Here is a 22,799-nt window from a genome sequence, read left to right on the forward strand (position 1 = left end):
ATGTTGTTGTTATGAAAACTATACATATATTGTTTTTTAAAATCTTATTTTGCAATAGTTTTCAAAAACTTTGCCCATTACAATTGAATTAGAGAACCTTGAAATATTGAAGACTCAATTGAGTTTTGGGATTGATTGAATTGCATACATGTGTTTTCTAAATTGCAGGTTATCCATCCTATTCCGATTTCCTAAACCATGTCCAATCCTAAACGAGCTAGGTCATCATTTAGTCGTTCACACCTTCAACCAAATCCACCTCCAAATCCTCCTCTTATTCCTGAAATTCCAATTCCTAATCCTAATCCCATTGATCCTAATTTGACTATCCAAAACTCGTGCTTCAATAACCATCGTTTTTGGTATTATCAATATTTCGATTCTTACAAAATTAGAGAAGAACGTATCCCTTCTCGTCAAGCTATGTTAGATATAATTTTAAATATCTTCATCTTTTACAAGAGTGGAAATTTGATAAACTTTTTGATCTTGAACCTATTGTCTACCATCAACTTGTTCGTATCTTCTATTCTAATGCCGTTTGTGTTAAAAACCGAACTGAAACTGAAACCATAGGAGTTCGTTCCTACCTCCTAGGACAATTCTTATATATTGACTCGGCTTACATAGCCAATGCATTCGGATTAGATAATGATGGTATTTCAAATGAAAAACAAATCTTAGGATCTCGATATAAAAGAAGGGATAGTGCAAGTGTCTTAGACCTTCATGAACGTTTTCTTCATCTAATGATTTCTTGGTGGTTTCGACCATCCGGAGGTCGTTATTCTACTCTTAGAGCCTTGGATCTTTGGTGGTTACATTGTTTCGAAAAAAGTATTAAAATAAACCTACCTCAGATCATCTTTGCTGAAATTGTTGAAACCGTAAATCTTGTTCCTAACAAGAAACTCTGTTCATCTCTAGTTTACGGTTGCATTTTGAGTAATCTTTTTTCGAAAGCCGGGCTTAGAGTAGGTCTAGATGCCTCCTTTCCTCTAAAGAAACAAATTAATCTTCTTTCTTTAACGAGAGCGGGATGGATAAAGGATAAGGAAACCGGTGAATGGGTTCGATCGTCTGAACATACTCCGGGAGCTAATTCTTCACGAGCTCAACCAGAAGCTGACGACGATCCCGAGTTTCAACAATTAATGCAAGACATCGATGAAGCCGAAGATGAGTTGAACAGCCCGAGGAGCATCCCGAGGAGCAAGCACAACAAACGCATTAAATGCCTCCATATTTTCAATCTTTTATGGAGACATTCGATTTCCGATATGCTACCATGGATTCACGCTTTACTTCTATAGAGTCCCATTTATCTACAATGGGATCTCAACAATTAGAAATCCTCCAAGAGATACGCACAAACAACGCTTCGATGAATGAACGTATTGATGCACTCTCACACGAGATGGCTGCTATGAGAGCTCGTTTTCCTCCTCCCGATCCGGATGTTTAATTTTGTGTTTAACTTTAAAACTTTGAACTAAAAGATTATTGTTTCAACATTTTGAAAATTTTGGATTGTTTGATTTGTGGATTGTTAGACTTTGGATTTGTTTGGATGTTTGAAATTATATATTTGGTTTAATTATATTTATTGCATCATTTACAGCATGTTAGATATATGACCAATTTTTCCATATCACATTGTTTATGAATATTGATTATGAAACTAATGGCTAACGTTTCTCTTGATTGTGATCTTAGCAGCTTAAACTATAATCAAATTGGCTAAATGATTTCAAAAACCTTGTTTAAAATCTTTTACGAATCTTTTTGATTTAACAAAAAGGGGGAGAAGTGTTAAATATTTTAAATGGGAGAAGTGTTAAAGTAAGGGGGGAGTAATTTTTCAAAAACGTCGTTTTTTTTATTTCAAAATCTTAAAATTACTAAAATGTTTTGTTATATCAAAAAGAGGGAGATTGCTGAAAACATTTTGATATTTCGATATAACAAATTAAGTTAAATGAATTTTAAGATTTTCCAAAAACAATTTTCTAAGTATATTCGATATAATTATTCGAATATCAAAATATTACTCCAAATCTTTCAAATGTTATTTTTAATCCTTACTCAAGTGTAAAATTAAGTTTTAATCTTAAAATAATTTCAAAACAATTTTACAAAATATTTCGAACCATCTCAAAGCTAAAAATTCCAGATTGCTCAGAGGGAACAGATTCCCCCCCAAGGGGGGTACCGATTCCCCCTGAATGGTTTGGCTCCGAGAATTCCAGTATGCTCGGAGGGAACCGATTCCCCCCAAGGGGGTACCGATTCCCCCCTGTGTAACGGTCAAAATATTTGAATTTTACACTTAGGGAACCGATTCCCCCTAAGGGGTACCGATTCCCCCCACGCTCTAAACTGTTTTATTAATTGATTTCACACTAAAACGACTGTATTATCTTCATTAATGATCCCCAAAGTTCAGAAGTGATTCAAGGTGTATTTAAGCAATCTTAGAAGCCATTGATCAATAACAAGAAACATCAAGCAATTAGAATCAAGAGAGAATCAAAGAGAAAGCATCAAACCTCAAGTTTGAGCATTTCAAGCCTATTTTTCATTCAATATTCATTTTGCTTTCAAGAACACTTATTGTGCTCAATTGTATTCATTCTTGAGTGTTCTTTTCTTTGTTCTAGAATTGTGCAAACAATCTACCTTGTAAGGATTTCCTTGTAAGTTTACAAATTTGTATTGTTCTCTTTGGGAGAGAGTGTTCTCAAGAATTTGGGGTATAATTCTTGAGGGTTTGTAAGGTTACTCTTTGTCCTCAAAAGAAAGACAAATTAGTGAATTTGTGGAAAATCCTTAGTGTGGATAGCTAAGGTAGTGGACGTAGACTTTGGTTGAGAAAGTCGAACCACTCTAAATCGCTGTGCAATTTCTTTCAATTTTCTGCAAAAGCTTCCACCAAAATTTTTATTGCCAATTCACCCCCCTCTTCGCCAATTTTGTCAATCGATTAACTCAACAGCAGAACCAAACCTCATCAAAGATCTCAATAAAACCTCAAAAAATCTGGGGCATTAAAAATGCAATCCACCATAAATAGTGAATGTAAGAGAACAAGTAAGATTATGTGTTTTTTATTGTAAAAATACTAAAATTAGGTATATAACCCGAAAAAGAAAGGCTATAAAAGGGGGATCCCTTGATTTTTTACATAGTAATATAAAAGCAAAAAGAAATTCAAGGTAAAAACACCCTTTTTCCAGCAAGTTTTGAATAAAAGAAAAAATATATAAAAAAAGGAAGTTGAAGAGTTTACTTGAGAGGGGTAGTCGAAACCGAAGAGTCTGTTCGTTTTCGCGGTGGTCAGGGTAGGGAAGCTGAGGGGTCGAGTTTTTTTTAGTGTTTAGGGGTTTTTTGTTATAGGTTTAGGTTTTGGTTTAGAAAAGTAGATCATGGAGTTTGGGTTCGATTTTAGATGGCCTTGAGGTCACCGGACCACCGTAGTCGGTGGCTGGTGGTGATGATAGACAAGGAGGGGATGTCGATCGAGAGAAGATAGAAAGAGGGTTGGGAGAGTTTGAAAACTTTTTTTAGGTTTAAGGCTAGAAATGATTTCAAACAAAAAAAGTGTGTTTTATAATAGGAGTTTAGGAGTTAATTTTCCTTAGGTCCCTAAAAAGTTACCGCGTATTTGCATTTTGATCCTATGCAGGGACTGTTTTGATTTTAGTTTTAATCTTGTTGGCCTGATATTTTAATTTTTCAGATTTTGTTTATTAGTTCATATTTGGCTTATAAAAAATGAAAATCACATTTTAGTCCACCTTGTTTTAGCATATTTTTGCACTTAGGTCATTGTCATGTTTTTTTATTTTATTTCAAATTTGGATGTACTGATTGAGTGCTTTTGCCTTTTTATTTTTTATTTAACCTATTTGAATTTTAGGAATAATCATATTTTGGTCCTGCTGTTTTTTTATTTTTATATTTAATCACTAATTTTTTATTTGTTAATCTTTCCATGCTGTTTGTATTTATTTCAATGGACACCTTGTTATCCTTTTGCATATGTTGGAATTGGTGTTTGTACTTTTTTATATCTTCAATATTTACTTGATATTTAGAATTAACTTCGTATAGGTTTAGTTTTTTTTAAATCTTAGTTTTTTTAATACATGTTTGTTTTATGTTTTTTGGGATTAATCTTTTAGTTCCTTAGTTAGTTAGTAATTAGATCTCTAGATTTTGAATTTAAACCTTAAGTTTAGATTTCTCACACTTAGACTCTAATTTAGGGAATAATTTGATTTAACTCTCACATTTAAATGCCTGAGGGTTTATTTCGATTATTCGATTCAATAAAAAGGATAAATAATTATGGTTAATAATTAGAGCCTTAGCCTTTTCACACTATAGTCCTTAAACTTTCTAGTTAGATATTTTCATTTGACATAATTAATTAGGTTAATTGATGCCTTTGCTTTTGTTTAATTTCACCTTAGTCTTTTAATCGACATAAGGTGAATTAGAGCGAGGTTTGTTTCATTGAGTTCATATCTCGTCTCTTGATCATGCTCAAGAGGTTTTATAGTTGCCATTAATGCGCGTGTCAGCCGTAGGGTCAAAATGACTACCAGTAGGCTAGTAGGTTAAGTGGATACGGTCATGCGACAATAGATTTGATTCTAGTAGATCAGATGGGCCTATTAGAAATCATATCAATAAGTCGTGGTTTCCTGAGATTTAGATATTCGACATCCTTTTTTCTGAGTTTTTAAGGGATATTGAGTGTTTGAGACTCCACGTCCGAAGATGTTATTCCAGGCCCTTGTTGCAAGTATATTCTCCGTGTTGCGGAAGACGGCTATCGGATAGAGCAAAATCGCAACTGATAATTTGAGAAAATAAAAATGAAGATAAAAGAGACATAAAATTTACGTGGAAAACCCCTAAAAATTTAGGGTAAAAACCACGGGCAACGGTAGAAGAATTTCACTATGAGAAAATAGGAATTACAACCTCTCTCGATCTACCAAGGAGAAAACAATGATAATTCTCTTTAGATAAAAAGGAGAAAATAACTCTCAAGAAACTCTCTAAAATCTCTCTAGTATTGGAAGAAAGCTAGAATGCTTTGGGATGGTTTTAAAGCTAAATGAGCTATGGTATTTATAGTTGAAGCTTTAAGGACTAATTTGTAAATACCCTAAATTACAATGACTAATTGCATAGTTTTACCCTCCAAAATTTTCAATAATTTGGTGGCCAAATTTGAACAATTTTGCCACCCCATTAATGCCACCAAATTGCCACCCATAATGTTGACAATTGATGCAATTTGGTGTGCCAATTTTCAACAATCTCCCACTTGAAGATTTGATTGGAACAATCATATCTTCATACCATTCTTTCTACCTTGTACCTTTCATGTTGCTTACGTTTCTGTCAGGCCATAGGAGGATCGACACCAGGTAAATTTATCAGCATTGATTGCCTTCGTCATGAAATATGCTATGTTGTCTTTGGTATGGATCTTCTGCATATCTACCGTTCCTTCTTCCACCTTTTCACGAATGAAATGGTACTAAACTCGTATATGCTTAGTCCTTGAATAAAATGCTGGATTCCTTGCTAGATGCAAGGCGCTTTGACTGTCACAAAACAGAGAGACATACTCTTGATTGTGCCCAAGCTCCTCCAATAGCATCTTCAACCAAATTGCTTCTTTACTGGCTTGTGTAGCTGCTACATATTCTGCCTCTGTTGTGGATGTAGCCACAATTGAATGTAATTTTGAAACCCAGCTTGCAGCTCCACCAGCAACTTTGAACACATATCCTGTAGTAGATTTGCTTTTATCCAAATCCCCTGCATAGTTAGAATCTACATACCCATTGATTAGTAAGTTTGATCCTCCATAACATAATGCAATATTTGAGGTCCCTTTGATGTATCTGAGGATCCTCTTTACAATATTCCAATGATATTTGCCTGGATTCGCCATGTACCGACTAACCACTCCCACTGCTTGTGTAATGTCTGGTCTTGTGCATATCATAGCGAACATTAAACTTCCCACTGCTGATGCATACGGTACTCGAGACATCTCCATCCTCTCTTCTTCACTGCTAGGACTCATACTGGAGGATAATTTGAAGTTAATAGGAAGAGGGGTAGAAATTGGCTTACAATCTTGCATGTTGAATCGTGACAAGATCTTCTTCAAGTAATTCTTTTGTGAAAGCCAAATCTTCCTATTACTTCTGTCTCGGTGAATTTGCATCCCTAGAATCTTGTTTGATGATCCCAAGTCCTTCATTTCAAATTCCTAGCTAGTTGTGCCTTCAATTCTTCAATATGATCTTTGTTGGGTCCTGCAACCAACATGTCATCCACATACAACAACAAAATAACAAAATCGTTATCACCAGACCTCTTGAAATAATCACAAGGGTCTGCATTAAGTCTGTTGTATCCAAGGCACATAATGAAAGAATCAAATCTCTTATACCAACACCTCGGCGCCTGCTTTAGACCATACAGAGATTTGTTCAACCTGCAAACCAAGTTCTTCTTTTCTTTTTCTTCAAAACATTCAGGCTGGAGCATATAAATTTCTTCTTCAAGATTTCCATGAAGAAAAGCTGTTTTAACATCTAGCTGCTCTAGATGTAAGTCCAATGTAGCACACATTGCCAAAACTACTCGAACTGTTGTTAGTCGAACCACAGGAGAAAATATTTCATTGAAATCAATATCTTCTTTTTGAGTATATCCTTTGACCACCAGTCTTGCACGATACCTCTCAACTTGATCGTCACCATTTCGCTTGATTTTGAAGACCCATTTGTTGCCAATTGGCTTCCTTCCTTGTGGTAGTGGCACAAGGTCCCATGTATTATTTTTATGAAGGGCTTCGATTTCTTCTTGCATCGCCATCATCCACAATGAAGCATCTGAGCTGTTTATTACCTCCTGGTATATTGATGGCTCACCGTCATCTGTTAAAAGGCAGTATGCAATATTACCTTCTATAACATAATCTGAGTGCCAATTGGGACGTCTTCTCACATGATCTGATTGACGAGTTGTTGGAGTTTCAGAACTCTCTGGTTCTTGTTCATCATGTGATGGTTCTGCTTCAGAAGAATCTCCTTCTTCAAACTCTTTTTCCACATGTATCTGAGTAGTCTCTGACTTTTCAGCGCTATCATCGTCTTCTTTTCTTTTAGTTTATCTTCTACAAAGATAACATCTCTACTAATGATCACTTTACGGGCAGTGGGATCCCACAAGCGATACCCCTTTACTCCATCAGCATACCCCAAGAATTTGCATTTCCTGGATTTTTGATCTAACTTTGAAATTTCTTGGGAGTTGTACATCACATACACTATACTTCCAAATATATGGAGGTTTGAATAATCAGCTGGTTTTCCAGTCCACATCTCCATTGGTGTCTTCAGCTCTATTGCAGTTGATGGAGCTCGATTCACCAAATAACATGCGGTATTGACTACTGCTGCCCAGAATGATTTTTCTAGGCCTGCATCCCTCAACATTGCTCTTGTTCTTTCTAACAAGGTTCTGTTCATCCACTCTTCCACTCTATTTTGTTGATGAGTGTTCGTCACTGTGAACTGTCTTTTGATGCATTCTTTCCTACAAAAGTCATCAAATTCTTCGCTTGTGTATTCTCCTCCATTATCTGTTCTGAAACACTTGATCTTATTTCTAGAATCAAGTTCCACCCACGCTTTGAAGTTTTTGAAAGTTGAAAACACGTCTGACTTCTTCTTAATAGGGTGCACCCAACATCTCCTGGAGTAGTCATCAATAAATGAGACAAAGTATTTTGCTCCACCTAGGGACGTTACTGGTGCTTGCCATACGTCAGAGTGAACCAATTCTAGAACACTTTTGCCTCTAGAATTTGATGTGTTGAATTTCAACCGGTGCTGCTTACTTGTTATGCTTACTTGTTATGCAATGCTCACACAAAGGAAGTGATACCTTTGTTAAGCATGTAAGTAGCTTTTGCTCCACAAGGACTTTCATTCCTTGTTCTGACATGTGTCCAAGTTTCTGAAGCCATAGCATTGCCGAATCTGAACTACATGAGGCAACAGAGGCTTCTGCTTCTACCAAAGTCTCTCCCTTCAGCATGTACAAGTTTGCAGTTATTTTTTCGCCTTTCAGCACCACAAGCGCTCCACGGAACACCTTCATGATGATTCCTTTCCGTGTTTCAATCTTGCTTGCATTATTATCCAACAATCCGTAGGATAATAAATTTTTCTTCAGGCCTTTCACGTGCCGCACATCTCAAACAACTTTAATTGTTCCGTCATACATCTTCAATTTGATGGTTCCCACGCCAACGATCTCTAAGGCATGATCATTGCAACTATAAATAGATCCTCCTGAGACAGGTTCATAATGATGAAATCATTCTCTTCTTGAGGTCATGTGATATGTTGCTCCCGAATCAATGAGCCATATATCTGTAAATCGTTTTCTTCCTTCCACGGTGGTTGACACTTCACATCATAGAGCATCTCCATCATCTGAAGTGTTTGCGGTATTGCCTTGTGGATTGGAGTTTTTATTTAGACTCCAACAATCCTTCTTCAAGTGACCCTTCTTTCCACAGTTGTAGCACTTTAAATTCTTCTTACTTCTTGACTTCGATCTACCATGTTTGTGACTGCTACTTTGGCCTCGTTTTGTTGATCTCCCTCTCATCGTTGTCAACGCTTCTGCTTGTTGCAGATTTACTTGTCTGTCTTCCTTGTTCTTGCGCCGATTTTCTTCTTGTAGAACAGCAGCTACAACGTTATCGAAGACTAGACTGGTGACATTACTGTTTGTCAAATTGATGATGAGTTGATCATATGAATCCGGTAGACTTTGAAGTAGAAGTTCAGCACGTTCTTGTTCTCCTATTTTACAGCTTAAGGATGTAAGCTGAGAAAATAAAGTGTTCAGTGTATTTAAGTGCTCCGTCACTGAAGTAGATTCTGGCATACGGAGAGTGTACAATTTTCTCTTAAGGAAAATTTTATTGTGCAACGATGTGGCCTCGTACAGTTTGGTGAGATGATCCTATATCTCCTTAGCTGTCTTCTTTTCCTCGATGCTTGATAATATTACTTCATCTGCTAATGCTAGATGAAAGTTTGCCATAGCATTCCCGTCCATTTCGATCCATTTGTTGTCATCTGTAAAATCTACCGACCTTTCACTGATAGCTGCTAGACATCCGTCTTTCCTCAGGATGGCCTTCATCTTCAATTTCCACAATGAGAAATTTCTCCCATTAAATTTTTCAATATCAAATTTTGTTTCCATAGCTTCTTTTACGGATAACTCCCACTATTTCACTATCGTGAATAGTTCTCTGGAACCTTCAAAGAATGTATAATACCTTCTTACTTTCTTATGTTGGAGGATCCACCTTTTGGTGGCAACCACAAAGACAATAAGAAGATATTACACACTCAAATCTAGCTCTGATACCAATTATTGCGGAAGACGGTTATCGGATAGAGAAAAATCGCAACTGATAATTTGAGAAAATAAAAATGAAGATAAAAGAGACACAAAATTTATGTGGAAAACCCCTAAAAATTTAGGGTAAAAACCACGGGCAACGGTAGAAGAATTTCACTATGAGAAAATAGGAATTACAACCTCTCTCGATCTACCAAGGAGAAAACAATGATAATTCTCTCTAGATAAAAAGGAGAAAACAACTCTCAAGAAACTCTCTAAAATCTCTCTAGTATTGGAAGAAAGCTAGAATGTTTTGGGATGGTTTTAAAGCTAAATGAGCTAGGGTATTTATAGTTGAAGCTTTAAGGACTAATTTGTAAATACCCTAAATTACAATGACTAATTGCATAGTTTTACCATCCAAAATTTTCAACAATTTGGTGGCCAAATTTGACCAATTTTGCCACCCCATTAATGCCACCAAATTGCCACCCATAATGTTGACAATTGATGCAATTTGGTGTGCCAATTTTCAACACTCTGGAGGTAGGAAGTGGTATAGCAAGACTATTATTTAATTTAAAGTTGATTAAGCTGATCTTACTATGAGCAATTGTGAGTGCGACTTTCATCGGCCTAATAAAGGAAGAGATATTCCAATTCCATTTTTAATATGGATGTTTTTTTAACTTGTTAATAACTCATAGTTAATGGAAGAAAGAAATAGTTTACAGTAATTGTCTACAAGATCTTCAATTCATGTATTAATTAATTTTCCTGTTTAACCTCTTTGGAAGGCCAAACCTCAATAAAAATTATTGTGGATATTATGATCCTCTCAAGTAATTTTCAATTTCATCCACGTTCGCAGTGCCGCCCTTCTCATCTTCACCTTCCATTATAGCTCTCTGTCTATAATGGGGGCAGAATCAAATTAAAGCACTTTTGTCTTTACCATTTGATTTTGATTCTAATAATCTTAATTTGTAATAAATATTCTTTCCCTTACCCCTTGGAGCCTACCTCAAACATTATAGTATATATTTAAAGTGATACCTATCATAAGGAATATATAAAGCAATACAAACATATCTATCTAATAATGAAAAACACTATTATATATGTACCACAACAATAAATGTGAATTGATAAAAATATATTGAGGATTTGGGAACCTTTGTATTCGTGTATAAAAAATTCACAACTGACACAGTAGTGTTTATTATTTATCATACTGAGAAAATAATAAAATGAAGTATATAGTGTATGGTTCTTTTTCCTATATAGTAATACATCATATGATTGAAAGCTTCGCCGAAAGTTGTATAATTTTAGCTCGGGTTCAACACAGAGAAAAGAAAGAAAGAAAAAAACTCTTCCAATGATAGTGGGACTTTTACAATAACTAATATTTACATTGTTTTTTTTTAATTTCTAATTATTTTAATGGTTAATAATGTTTTCCAAGTACTATATATTTGAAAGTTCATGTACAAATTAGAGAGCAAGAACCCAAGCTAAAAAATTAAACCCTTTTTGCTTCTGATTGTAGTTGAATGGCATCACCTAAAAGCGTCGACAAAGCTTGCCCAAGGGCCGTAAGAACCGACAAGCACGCAGGGGTGGCCGCAAATGAGGATCTGGTGAAGGGTGTCTTCAATCGCTATGACACTAACAAAGATGGGTTTCTTAGGAAACAAGAGCTTAAGAAAGCCTTCGCCAGCCTCGGGTCACGAATGCCTCGTGTTCGAGCGTCGCTGGCGCTGCGCCATGCAGATGTTAACGGCGATGGTTACATCGGTCAGGCTGAGTTGGACAAGCTTGTTAAATATACTTTGAAACGTGGTTACAAATTCAAATAGAAGTTGGATTTTGTGTATAATCATCTTAATTAGCCTGCTTGTTTGATGTTTAATTTCCGGTGTCGGGAGTAGATTATGTATTACTAATTGTAATCTACCACTGCAATAGGTAAAATTACCATAGCAGTTCCTGTATTATATCTTAGATTTCTTTTTGGCTCCTCTACTGAAAAAAAGGATAATTTGATAAAAACTGCAAACATTAAGGATTAAAAGTTATTTTATCCCTTTTTTTGTAATTATCACTTCAACAATCAACACTAAAATGGATGAAATTTTTAATGGATGAACCATTTTGCTTTTTTTTAATAGTCTAGGATGATTATAAGATAGTATTTTAGACTAGATTATTAATTCTTAGGGGTCAAAGAATGAATTTACTGTTGTACTAGTTTATGATTTCATAAATTTTGAAGGAACTAAACATAAAGTTTCACATTTAAGGAGGGCCAAGCCCACTTTCATTCTCTAGTGCAGTCCTCTAAATTTAGAATTTTATTTTGGGCCATGCTCCATTATTTGTTGTCTTGTTGAGATTCATTCTGCCAGGTTCAAAGACATTTTAATCATAATTATGTAAATCTATTAACTTTCAATATTAATATTTTATTTGTATATTATACCAATTAATTTTAATTATGCAAATATATTAGTTATAATTTTAATTGTATATTAAAAAACCTTTACACGCTAGGTTCCTTTTTAAAGTTGGATTTGAGAAAATAAAAGCTAACAAATTAAATAATAGGTTTAGGAGGAATCTATGTATTCTGGTTGCTTCTCAAACGAAAAGTAACTGTATTTTCTATGCAAAATATTTTACCATATGTTCCTTTTGCACATTAAATTCTCTTTTGCATTGTATGCGTCAATGCTCTAGTTAATTTGAATTGATTTAATTGTTGAATTAGTTATTTAGTCAAGGCATAATTAGGATAGAGGTTGGGTTAGCTCGATAATTATCGAGGGAACAGTTGAATTGATGAATAAAATTTTGATAAATCAATAAGAAATGATAGAAAAATGAATACGGTTGATATTTTGTAATTCAACACTTCAATATTTTTCATCCATTACCTTAGCTCTGCATAATGAAAGATTTTCTCAATACGCTAAACCAAAATAAAAATCTACCTTTTAAGAAAAAGTTATAAACTTTACAATACAATTCCTTCCTCTAAACTCCACATATGAACCCCATCCCCGCATATCGGCAAGCAAATTTCTCAATCCCGTTGAGATTTTGAAATTTGAGTTTTGGTATTTAAGGATTTAGGAAATTGTTTATTAAGATTCACTACTAGAAAAAACCTCTTTAATGACGTGCATTGCGCGTCATCTATGAGTGCGGATGACACACAAATGCCTGTCGTTGAAGCCATCGACATGAATCTTAGATGATGCACAATTGTGCATCATAAATCTATAACACGCATTTATGACACGCATTTATGACGCTCATTTATGACGCATCATTTATGATGCACATTGCGCGTCATTGAAGCCCCTGTCATAAATGAAGATGACACACATTTGTGTGTCATAAATTTATGACACGCATTTATGACTTACATTGCGTGTCATTGAAGCCCCCGTCATAAATGAAGATGATTGTATTTCGTAAATTATATATATATATATATATATTGTAGATTGACAAATAATCAAGCTAATTCACATTTAATGCCTTGTAATACTAAATATATATCATATTATATATAAGCAATCCATTTGCATATAATATATTCACATTAAGTGATAAACATTCAAATTCCATATATATGGAATAATGTGACAAATTTAACATTCTTTTTAGAAGGATAAAACATGCACAATTCAAATACAGAGTAACAATCACTGCTAACTGAGAAAGTGAAATATGAAGAGGCACCTCTACATGCTTCAAGTAATCTGGAACATCTGATTGCTGCATTTATTTCATTCCTTCAGCTGCATAAAACTCGGATGTGCACTCCAGGAAAGGCTTCTCAAAACTTTCCAAGTAAATGCCCAAAGCAGTAAACATCTTCAAAAGATGGTTAAGTAGTGTACATCAATGGAAATCATTTCATCAACCTAAAAAATATGAATTCCCAAAAACTAATTTTTGGTCAGCTTAAAATGCAAGTAAGATCAATAAAACGGCATTTGTTCAATCTCAGGCTTGAATGCCACAATAATTTGCTTTATAGTAAGAAATAACATTTATGACAATATCCTAGAACTCCAGTTTCATACTCTCACCAATTCAACAAAAAAAAACAAGATTCCATTTTCAACCATCTCACAACTTTTTGGCATAAATATCTCGTACTTCTACTCCTAAGACAACAGGAAGGGCATATAGATCATGGAACATTACAACTCAAATGAAAACAGGAGCATTCCAACATGGTAATTAATGGAAATCATTTCATTGACTTCTCAATAGCAGTCCTTTGGTTTGTAGAATACTAGTATGTTCTCTTTATCTACATCCCCACTCAAAGCTTACCCAAGCAACTCAGAAAATTTTGTAAAAACTGATTTTAACATCATAAAATTGATTTAGTGGGAAAAAAGCTTGCATCTCATGGGTCAGTAAGCATCAAATAATTGTTATGTTGCCCGAACATGCCATTTTTTAAAGTACCTGAGTTCTACACTTATGGCTGACACATGTTTGGATATAGGTATGGAAGTATAATCCACCACATATCTATATCAGATACATATTTGAATCTAATACTCACCTCAACATCCAGATTAAGATAGAGCAATAATATTTTAATACCACGAGCATTAATATTGAACAAATATCCATGAAAATTTAGGTCTTAAATCAACATCAATTATACATTTCCTCACAAGTAAAAATTGTCAAAATATTGAAAAGGGCTTATCAAATGCTTACACTTGTTAGGTGTATTTGTGGATCTTCCATGGACTTGTAAAGCGTGCCTTTGAATTCTTGCATCACTCTTTCAACCTCTTCAAGAACTTCTTTTAGTATTTTTACTTGAAAATAACAAATAATGCTAAGTTTGCCTGCTTAAGCAAATAAAGAGCAACGGGCCGTGTGAAATTATATTAATTATGGATTATAGATATGGTATTCTTCAACCCATACATAATGTCTTCACAAACATAGTTCTTGAAAGGCCTCTATTTAAACAGACTCGAGTACAGAACAATCCTGAACTAAGAATAAGACCACCAAAATCATGTGACACATAATGCATATAAATAATGTATAACAAATTAGTTTATAGATGCAATGGATTTATGGCTAGAATTTTGACTAAAATCATGCTCAAACATCAAATAATATGTTCACTATATGCACTACAACCAAATACCACACCAACCGTGTTCACGCATTTCTACCTTCTACATAACAATTCCAAGCATTCTGCTTACATGGGAGGGGAGAGCAATTGATTTTGCCTGTCATAAATATTGCTGTGGAGTCATGAAGCGACGGATTCAGTCAAACACTACTTTTAAACTTAAACTTGTAATCGAAGGGAAAATATTTGAATCTGCAAACGTATTTTTTGAATATTCCGGTGAATAAATAACTAAAATAAGCTTAACTACTAAAAGTTTGGTTCGGTAACGGATGATCCTGCAAAATATTACCTGGCACTGCAAATCAACAATCTTTCACCTGCTACCACTTCGATATATCTAAGCAGTTTTCGGCTTCACGACTTTCTTCCTTAGTTGCCTCTTTGTGATCAAGCTCTTCAACCCCCAGAAGAACAATAATGCACTGCATTGCGCAACAGACTGCCATTAATGAAAGAATCAATGATGTTTGCATGTTGTATTTCGTAATGCATAGGGAAACACTTCGGATATGGATATACAAATACCTGCAGAAAATCACCGAGCAGAGCAGCGTACTGGGGCTCTTCAGGTCGATAGTTGTAGAAGTCATAGAGAATAAGAGTGCTAACCAGCAAATACATAAACTACGTCAAAAGAAAGAACAATTAGACAAGACACGAAAGTAGAATCAAACGTAATTGCTTGGTGGAATTAACATATAACTTCATAGTTCAAACGTAACCAAAATAATCACTCTTGAGAAACAAAAATCTCACCAGGAGGAAGGCTCCAAAGCCATGGCCAAATACAAATAGAATAGCACCGAGTCTTTTCAAAGCAATAGCAGCCGAAACTAATTGTTTAACCTGCGTTTAAGAGAGGTCTCCATAATATGAAAATCATATATCATATTAACATTTAACACGAACTTAATATTCCACAAAAGAAATAAATTTATCGTAGATGATTAAGAGAGAAAAGGAATATCTTACTTCGATATCCGGCAAACCCACATGGAGCTGCGAAGATATGTGTTTCTTAGCAAGATCAAGCTTTGGTATCAACTCCTTCGCTGTAAGCCCGCTGTCGACCCCAAATTCATTGAACCTGCCAACATATTGACCGTCACCGTAACCTTAGTTTAAAAAAGCGCCGCTTAAGCGCGATTAAAGCGCTAAGCGACTCGAGCGAGGCCTCTGGCGCTTCAGCATAGCAAAAGCACTACGAATTCATTAAGCGGTAGTAATCGACGCTTTTACAGCGCTTTTAGCAAAGCGCTAATCGGCACTTAATCGCGAATTTAGAAGATAGGATTCTGGGCTTTAGCATATACAATTTTTGGGCTTGTTTAGGGTTTAGCGGGCTATTAGATTATTAGACTTAGATTGTCTTTTAGTTTAGGTGGGCTAGGGTAAAAAAATGTGATTGAAATAAGCGATAATATAAGAGTTTAGAGAACGATTGAGGTTGAGCTTGAGCGGTAAAAAATTCCTAGAGAGCGATCATCTTCCACGCCTCTCGCCTCACGCTCACGACTCCTGACTCACGAGACACGACTCAAGTTTTGATCATCATCTTCCTCTCATCTCACTCGAGTCACGCTACTGCTGCACTTCATCAACCGGTACGTAATTCTGTTGTTTATATACTTATAGTTTATTGCAAAATTGTGTTTTATAGTTTATAGAATACTGTTCTTCTTTATAGCTTATTGCTTTATCCTTCTTTAAGTACTTAGTATTGCTGAATTTTACATGTAGACTAAGGCAAGCAAAATGCTTGTTAAACTGTTTTATAGTTGTTACTGCCTTACTGGTATAGTTTGTAACTTTGTATACTGGATTACTGGTATTGCTTTATGTTATTTTAGTTTGACTTGTTATTTTAGTTTGACTTTATGTTTAATTTATCTTTTATAGAATGACTTCAATGGCGGGTAAGGCGGGTTCTTCAAAGAACGGGTCAGAAGACCCGGTTAGGAAATATACAATACAAGATCCGAATAATAAAATCAGCTTTACATGCTCTTTTTGTGGACAAACATTTAAGGGAGGTGTGTTTCGGATCAAACTGCATATGATTGGTGGTTTTAAGGATGCTCGTAAATGTCCAAACTGTCCGGAGCATGTGCGGGAAGAATTAAACTTGTTCATGATGAAGAAACAAACGGCAAAAGGCAGAACAACATATGCAAGCAAAAAACTGGATGCACCAACAACAAGCTGATGAATACGATGGTGAAGAAGAAGATGTTGAAATAGGCGGTCGTAGTAGCAAGATGCCCCCACCCAAAAAACCAAGGCAAAAAGGTCCTATAGACATGTACTTCACTCCTAATCCTCGAGAAGCAATCAAAGCTAGGAAGGAAGGGAGACAACAAACCATCAATGAAACATGTCGAAAGAACCTTAGGGATAAAGTTTGTCATGAGATTGGGAGGTGGTTTAACGATGCAGGTATTATAAATAATTAAATATTTAATTTTTTTTTTAGTTTTAAGTTGCTGGAAGTCTTTTTTTTTTGTTTATGCTGATGGAAATATTTTTTTATGTAGGTATTCCTTTTAATGCCGCAACATATGAGAGTTTTCAAATAATGATCGAAGCAATCGGACAGTTTGGCCCCGGGATAAAAGCACCAAGTATGTACGAGTTAAGAGTTCCCATACTTAACAAGGAAGTAGAGGAAGTTCAAAACCAAATTGTGGAAAATAAGAAAGAATGGGCAGAAAAAGGTTGTTCAATACTATCGGATGGATGGCGTGATTCCGTTGTTCTAAAAGATATCATCAACTTCCTGGTAAACTCCCCAAAGGGTTCGGTCTTCGTGAAGTCACTTGATGTATCTGATGTTTCAAAGGATGCTGATTTGTTATTTCATGTTCTTGATAAAATGGTGGAGGAAGTTGGTGAAGAGAATGTGGTGCAGGTGGTGACTGATAATGCATCAGCTTATGTGAAGGCAGGTAAGAGTTGAGTTGCAACTTTAGTCTTTTGATAATCTTTTGTCTAATGTCATCTACTCATCTTATTCCTCTAACTTTGTAGGGAAGTTATTGGAAGCTAAAAGACCACATCTCTATTGGACACCATGTGCTGCACACTGCCTAGACTTGATGTTGGAGGATATTGGCAAACACATTCCTAGGGTTAAAAATGCTTTAAAAAAGGCCATTTACTCAAATGGATATATATATAGTCATGTTGGTTTTGTGAACTTGATGAGAAAGTTCACAAACCAAAGAAACTTGCATAGACCGGCCATCACAAGATTTGCTACTTCCTTCATCACTCTTGCCCAGATCCACAAACAAAAAAATAATTTGAGGAAGATGGTGACTTCTCAAGAGTGGGAAGCGAGCAAGTGGTCTAAAGAACCCACGGGTAAGAAAATAAAGTCTTACTTTTTGCAAGAAACGTTCTGGAGGAATGTACTTTATTCTCTCAAGTTGACGGACCCCTTAGTGAAAGTTCTTAGACTAGTTGATGGAGAAAAAAATCCAGCCATGGGGTACATCTATGAGGTAATGGATAGAGCTAAGGAGGCAATTCGTGATAGTTTTCCGAATCGAGAAGATGATTTACAAGAAAGCTTTTGAAATTATAGATCATAGGTGGGAATGTCAACTACATAAACCTTTGCATGCTGCGGGACATTTCTTGAACCCGAGGATCTTTTATGATGAAGTTGGTGGTGTGCTTTGTGAAGAAGTTGAAAATGGTTTTTATGAATGCATGTTGAGGCTTGTTCGCGACCAAGAAACTCAAGACAAGATTTCAGACGAGTTAGTTAAATACCGAAAGGCAGAAGGTCTCTTTGGTATTAGCTTGGCTGTTAGGCAAAGGAAAACAAAATCACCAAGAAAAAAAAAGCTACTTTATATTTTAAGTTTTAAATTATATTAATTATTCTCTCAAATATAATTTATGCTTCATGTTCATTTTACATTTTTTTTATAGCTGATTGGTGGACAATGTATGGATCTTCGGCTCCTAACTTGAAAAAGTTTGCTATACGGATTCTTAGTCTCACTTGTAGTGCTACAAGTTCTGAGAGAAACTGGAGTGTTTTTCAACAAGTAAGTTATTTTTACATGTTTTTTCTTAATAATATTGCTGGAAAATATATATATATATATATATATATATATATATATATATATATATATATGCATAATGTTGCTAACATCTAGTTTTGGTTTTTTTTCTTATAGCTTCACACTAAGAAACGAAATAGATTAGCACAATCTAGATTGAATGACATGGTGTTTGTAAAATTCAATCGTGCCTTGGAGCGCCGAGCTAAAAGTAAGGAGATCGATCCCATTCTTTTTGCAAGATATTGATGAGAGCAATGAGTGGTTGATGGGAAGAATGGAAGATGATGATGAAGCGGTGTTTGTTGGTGAGGATTTGACATGGAGTGATGTTGCTAACGCTTCCGGTGCATATGAGCCTAGTTATCTAACTAGAGCATCAAAAGTAGTGAATGATGGAGTTGGACCATCGAGAAATGATAAAGGAAAATCTCCTGCTCATAATCCTATCTCTAGTAGACCATCTCGTAGATGCTTAGTTGATGAAGATGAGATGGAAGAAGATATTGGAGTGTCTAGTGATGAAGGAGATGGTGTTGACCGAGTTGATGACGATTTAGAAAATTTTTAGTTATAAGGAATTGAGGGTTTAGAAAAATACTTTTGTTCATCTCATTTTAGACTACTTTTGGTGTAGACCATCTTTTGAGATTAATATGCTCGTATAGTCGTATGGTTAATGGTATATAAGTATTTAAGTGTTTATATCTTATAAGTAAATTGAGAATTATATTTTGGTGTTTAAGTACTTATAAGTTTTGAATATATGCATTGACACTTTGATATTTAAGTATTTATAAGATAATTTATAAATATTATGTATTTTTTGTGAATTTCGGCCTTTTTGACGTTTCGTGTGCATAAAGCGAGCGCTTTCGCTTAGCGCTTCGGCGTCTAGGACCCTAGGCTCTTTAGGGTGCTTTACGCTTTTTAAAACCAAGACCGTAACTACAAGATGCCTAATTGAGCTCTTATGACTGTCTATCTACACTTATCTGTATATGTGCAATAACTCGCAACTATATAGCAACAGTGGAGTAAAACTAGCGACACGACCAATCGTCGGAACTATACCATCTAAACCACGACAGTGACGATGGAATTCGGGTAAAGCATTCAGGCATTGAGTCAACTAACATATTAGATAACAACAAGAATCCGTCACTTCACGTCTACCACAACAAAATCATATCCCATGTTTGAGTAGCATAATCATAAATGAATTTGAAAGCAAACCAACACCTGCAATTAACCAACATGTCTCTCAAATAGAGGCTCAAAGGCCCGTTCTGCCTGTGAACATACTCCTTGCATACATTTGTACAAGTTAACTGTCCCTGAACCTTCAGGGTCTTCCTCGATTCGCTTCAGTTTTGACTCGATATCTATGCAAGTACCATCCCCAAATTAGCACTGTTTGCAAACAGCTAAAATTCTATGAACTTATATGGCAAAGAGTATGCCAATAAATTTGTTTTAGCCCATAAGAAAATTGCACTTCCATAGTTAAAGTATTACCAGAATCAAGTGAAGCGAGGTGCTTTACCATCAATTGTTGTTTTGCATGAAACAAAACATTCAAAATTGTCTTTAACCAATTGTTTCCTCTGCTGAGTCTGCCCTTGGAGATCTGTTTTTTAGTGCAAGAGCTCCAGCCTCCAAGTCTGCAGCAGGTGGTGTATCTTGGTGTATCCGGGACAGAAACAACTTTGCATCAAGATTTTCAGAGAAATACATCAACTTCTCTGCAAAGTTTCACTAAACAAATTACATAATTCACTGGCATTTCATTTACTGAAAAATTACGGGCATTAGAGTTTTAGGTATAAAATTAAAATATTCAAGGGAGAAAAGCAGCTCATTGAGGAATTCAGACAAGTGATACCCATCTAAAATACCTATATATTTTAGATTGCAGATACACAGTTTGTGAGAGTGACGTTGTTATTAAAGTCTATTACGAAGTATAATCTGCATAAAATATACGGAAGACAGGAAAAAAAATATACCACAGACGTTACTGTCGATATGATCTTTCTCAACGCGAGTGCTTTCAGATGAATCATTGACCAACCTGAAGGTCTTGTTGTCTATTATTCTGCCAATCGTAGAAAACATAGAGGTCAGAAGAAAAACTTATAGCCGATGAAATTGAGGATCCACTGACTCCAGTTAAGGCTAAAAAAATACCAGGCAACAATTCATGTAATCACATTAGTACAATAATTAATAATAGAACTAACTTCTCTCACGGTCTTATCTTAATGAGACATAACTAGATTGAATTAGAGTGAATTACTCTAAACTAAACAAAAAAATGAATATCAATTAATAAGAAGTTGCTGAAAAGATTTACCCTAGTCCAAGTGGATCAACACAGTCCACGCTATGAGGGAACGATTGCATAGTGTTAAGCACTCTCCCCGCTGGTGCAGTTGCTTTACGCTCAAACTTCTGTGCCACCAGAGCTGTTCTCGACTCTCTCATCTCGCGAACCCAACGAGCAAGCTATCAAAGAAGAACTCTTGCTTCACTAATCATATCCAATAGCCACTTCGATTTTTAAAAATCCATTGAAGGAAAAAAAGTACCTCAGCTTTATCTACACGTTTCCATGTATCAGGCACTTCTCCATCCCATACTCCACTGTCGTCTTTCATTGGCCTCCCTCCAGGTCTCCCTCTGGCTCCTCCTTTTGGATCTGCAAAAGATAACCAATACATCTGCAAAAGTGTTGTTTCCTATCCAGCGTTTTTGTCCCTCGAGTATCCAACCTCCTTTGACCTAAATGTTTGAGATGAAAGCAAAAATGATATAACAAAAAAAAGTTAGAATTTTGATAAGTGGTTGAAATTAGCTATATTAAACGAATATATGTGAAAACTAAAATACAAGGTTGTGGATAGACCTTTGTTGCAGTTGTCTTCAGAGAACTCGCATCACTTCCATAGTCAGGCTCAGTCAAAGCCTAAATATAACATTAAGTTTCTTCAATTATGGCTCAAAAAGACACTAAGGATCAACCAGGAAGTTAATGAGGAAAATAACACCTACCTAATAAGCTACAGTTTTTAACTGGGCCAAAGAAGGTAAATACTTCTGCTTCTGTTCCTCTGTCCCGCATAATGCTATCATTGATGGTCTAGACAAGTGTAGAAGATCGTGATTAGTTGTTTAGCTTCTTTTAAAGAAAACCATAACAAAGTGAATCCATAAATTAAAAAGAATTATAGAAAGTCGTTTCACAGATCTCACCAATGGTAAGCATGGCTAGAGATGAATGCACCAAGATAAAAGTTGAGCAACTTGCATCGACCCAAGCAATCTCTGCACTTGCAGTAAGCGAGAGACCAGGGCATCCATAACCCTACAAAATCAGTAATAACAAAACATCATACTTAATTTCCACTTCCAAGGAACAAATAAGCTAAAAAACCGAAACCCAGATATGACTAACCTTGATGGTACCACCCGCAATACTAAGAGCACCGAGTTTGGGAATAATTTGGAACGAAAACTCCGTCTTCTCCTAATACTGAGAGAAAATTGCATATCAGTTGCTAAACATCACAACATTTAATTGTCATCTACCAAACCAAAGTCATCAATCCATGTTGTGAGAAAGGTTCATTATTATAAAGATACCTCTGCCATTATAGGAGGGACAAAAACCCTTCTGATCATTGTATCCACCTGGACGAAGCCCCCGTAGGCTTCTTTGTCATCCATTGACATCTTCGTCCCCATAGGCGGAGGTCGGTATTGGTCAAGAAAAGGAAAACGATTTTAGGGGAGGAGGAGGAGAGGTGGGACGAGGCGGAAGGAGAGACGATGGTGCGGTGGAAGAGATGGAGATCGTCAAGTTCATCAGAGACGGAAATGGACGGCAGAGGCTGGGGATTCAAACTCATGCCTAATAGAAGAAGAGAATCGGGATGTAAAGCAGGAGAGAAAAGGAGAGGAATAAGCCAAAAAAAAATGAAAATAACGGTGGAAATTAGAATACGACTTCTAAAGATGACACATAATTAAAAAGTATACTCTGTGTTTTTATAAATTTT

General features: G+C 35.6%; 3 protein-coding genes across 4 annotated transcripts; 1 reads left to right on the forward strand and 2 right to left on the reverse strand.

Moving 5' to 3' along the window:
• Positions 1-14,809: 14,809 nt before the first annotated feature.
• LOC120183806 lies at positions 14,810-15,875 on the reverse strand. The gene is made up of 5 exons (XM_039188433.1): positions 15,868-15,875; positions 15,635-15,749; positions 15,419-15,508; positions 15,188-15,286; positions 14,810-15,101 (listed from the first exon to the last, which is right to left on the reverse strand). The coding sequence occupies exons 1-5, from the start codon at positions 15,873-15,875 to the stop codon at positions 15,000-15,002; spliced, it is 414 nt and encodes a 137-aa protein (XP_039044364.1). The 3' UTR covers positions 14,810-14,999.
• Positions 15,876-16,848: 973 nt separating this feature from the next.
• LOC120183815 lies at positions 16,849-18,240 on the forward strand. The gene is made up of 3 exons (XM_039188438.1): positions 16,849-17,098; positions 17,197-17,607; positions 17,690-18,240. Exons 1-3 carry the CDS (start codon positions 16,849-16,851, stop codon positions 18,238-18,240), a joined length of 1,212 nt encoding a protein of 403 aa, XP_039044369.1.
• Positions 18,241-19,939: 1,699 nt separating this feature from the next.
• LOC120182861 (exocyst complex component SEC5A-like) lies at positions 19,940-22,097 on the reverse strand. Of its 2 annotated transcripts, none has more exons than XR_005521881.1 (8): positions 21,994-22,097; positions 21,793-21,866; positions 21,647-21,706; positions 21,330-21,522; positions 21,095-21,246; positions 20,748-20,836; positions 20,257-20,483; positions 19,940-20,123 (listed from the first exon to the last, which is right to left on the reverse strand). XR_005521881.1 is itself a non-coding variant. In XM_039187714.1 (8 exons), the coding sequence occupies exons 4-7, from the start codon at positions 21,459-21,461 to the stop codon at positions 20,329-20,331; spliced, it is 528 nt and encodes a 175-aa protein (XP_039043645.1). In that variant the 5' UTR covers positions 21,462-21,522; positions 21,647-21,706; positions 21,793-21,866; positions 21,994-22,097; the 3' UTR covers positions 19,941-20,123; positions 20,285-20,328. The 2 variants fall into 2 exon arrangements, 1 of the variants encoding a protein (XP_039043645.1); XM_039187714.1 differs by having other exon boundaries at positions 19,941-20,123; positions 20,285-20,483.
• Positions 22,098-22,799: the final 702 nt, after the last annotated feature.

This window comes from Hibiscus syriacus, unplaced genomic scaffold, assembly GCF_006381635.1.
Source record: "Hibiscus syriacus cultivar Baekdansim isolate YM2019G1 unplaced genomic scaffold, ASM638163v2 tig00003725_pilon, whole genome shotgun sequence".
In the NCBI taxonomy this organism is placed as follows: domain Eukaryota; kingdom Viridiplantae; phylum Streptophyta; class Magnoliopsida; order Malvales; family Malvaceae; genus Hibiscus; species Hibiscus syriacus.

Excerpts from the sequence above, each read along its gene's own strand:
- LOC120183806 (XM_039188433.1), bottom strand. Across the intron at positions 15,287-15,418 it reads GCTTTGGAGCCTTCCTCCTG|TTTATGTATTTGCTGGTTAG; the intron begins GTGAGATTTTTG and ends CTTTTGACGTAG. Across the intron at positions 15,102-15,187 it reads TGCTCGGTGATTTTCTGCAG|TCTGTTGCGCAATGCAGTGC; the intron begins GTATTTGTATAT and ends CATTAATGGCAG.
- LOC120183815 (XM_039188438.1), top strand. The coding sequence starts at position 16,849 with ATGCACCAACAACAAGCTGATGAATACGATGGTGAAGAAGAAGATGTT. Across the intron at positions 17,099-17,196 it reads GAGGTGGTTTAACGATGCAG|GTATTCCTTTTAATGCCGCA; the intron begins GTATTATAAATA and ends TTTTTTATGTAG. Across the intron at positions 17,608-17,689 it reads ATCAGCTTATGTGAAGGCAG|GGAAGTTATTGGAAGCTAAA; the intron begins GTAAGAGTTGAG and ends CTAACTTTGTAG.
- LOC120182861 (XM_039187714.1), bottom strand. The coding sequence starts at position 21,461 with ATGTATTGGTTATCTTTTGCAGATCCAAAAGGAGGAGCCAGAGGGAGA. Across the intron at positions 21,247-21,329 it reads AACGTGTAGATAAAGCTGAG|CTTGCTCGTTGGGTTCGCGA; the intron begins GTACTTTTTTTC and ends CTTCTTTGATAG. Across the intron at positions 20,837-21,094 it reads GTTGATCCACTTGGACTAGG|AATAATAGACAACAAGACCT; the intron begins GTAAATCTTTTC and ends TACGATTGGCAG.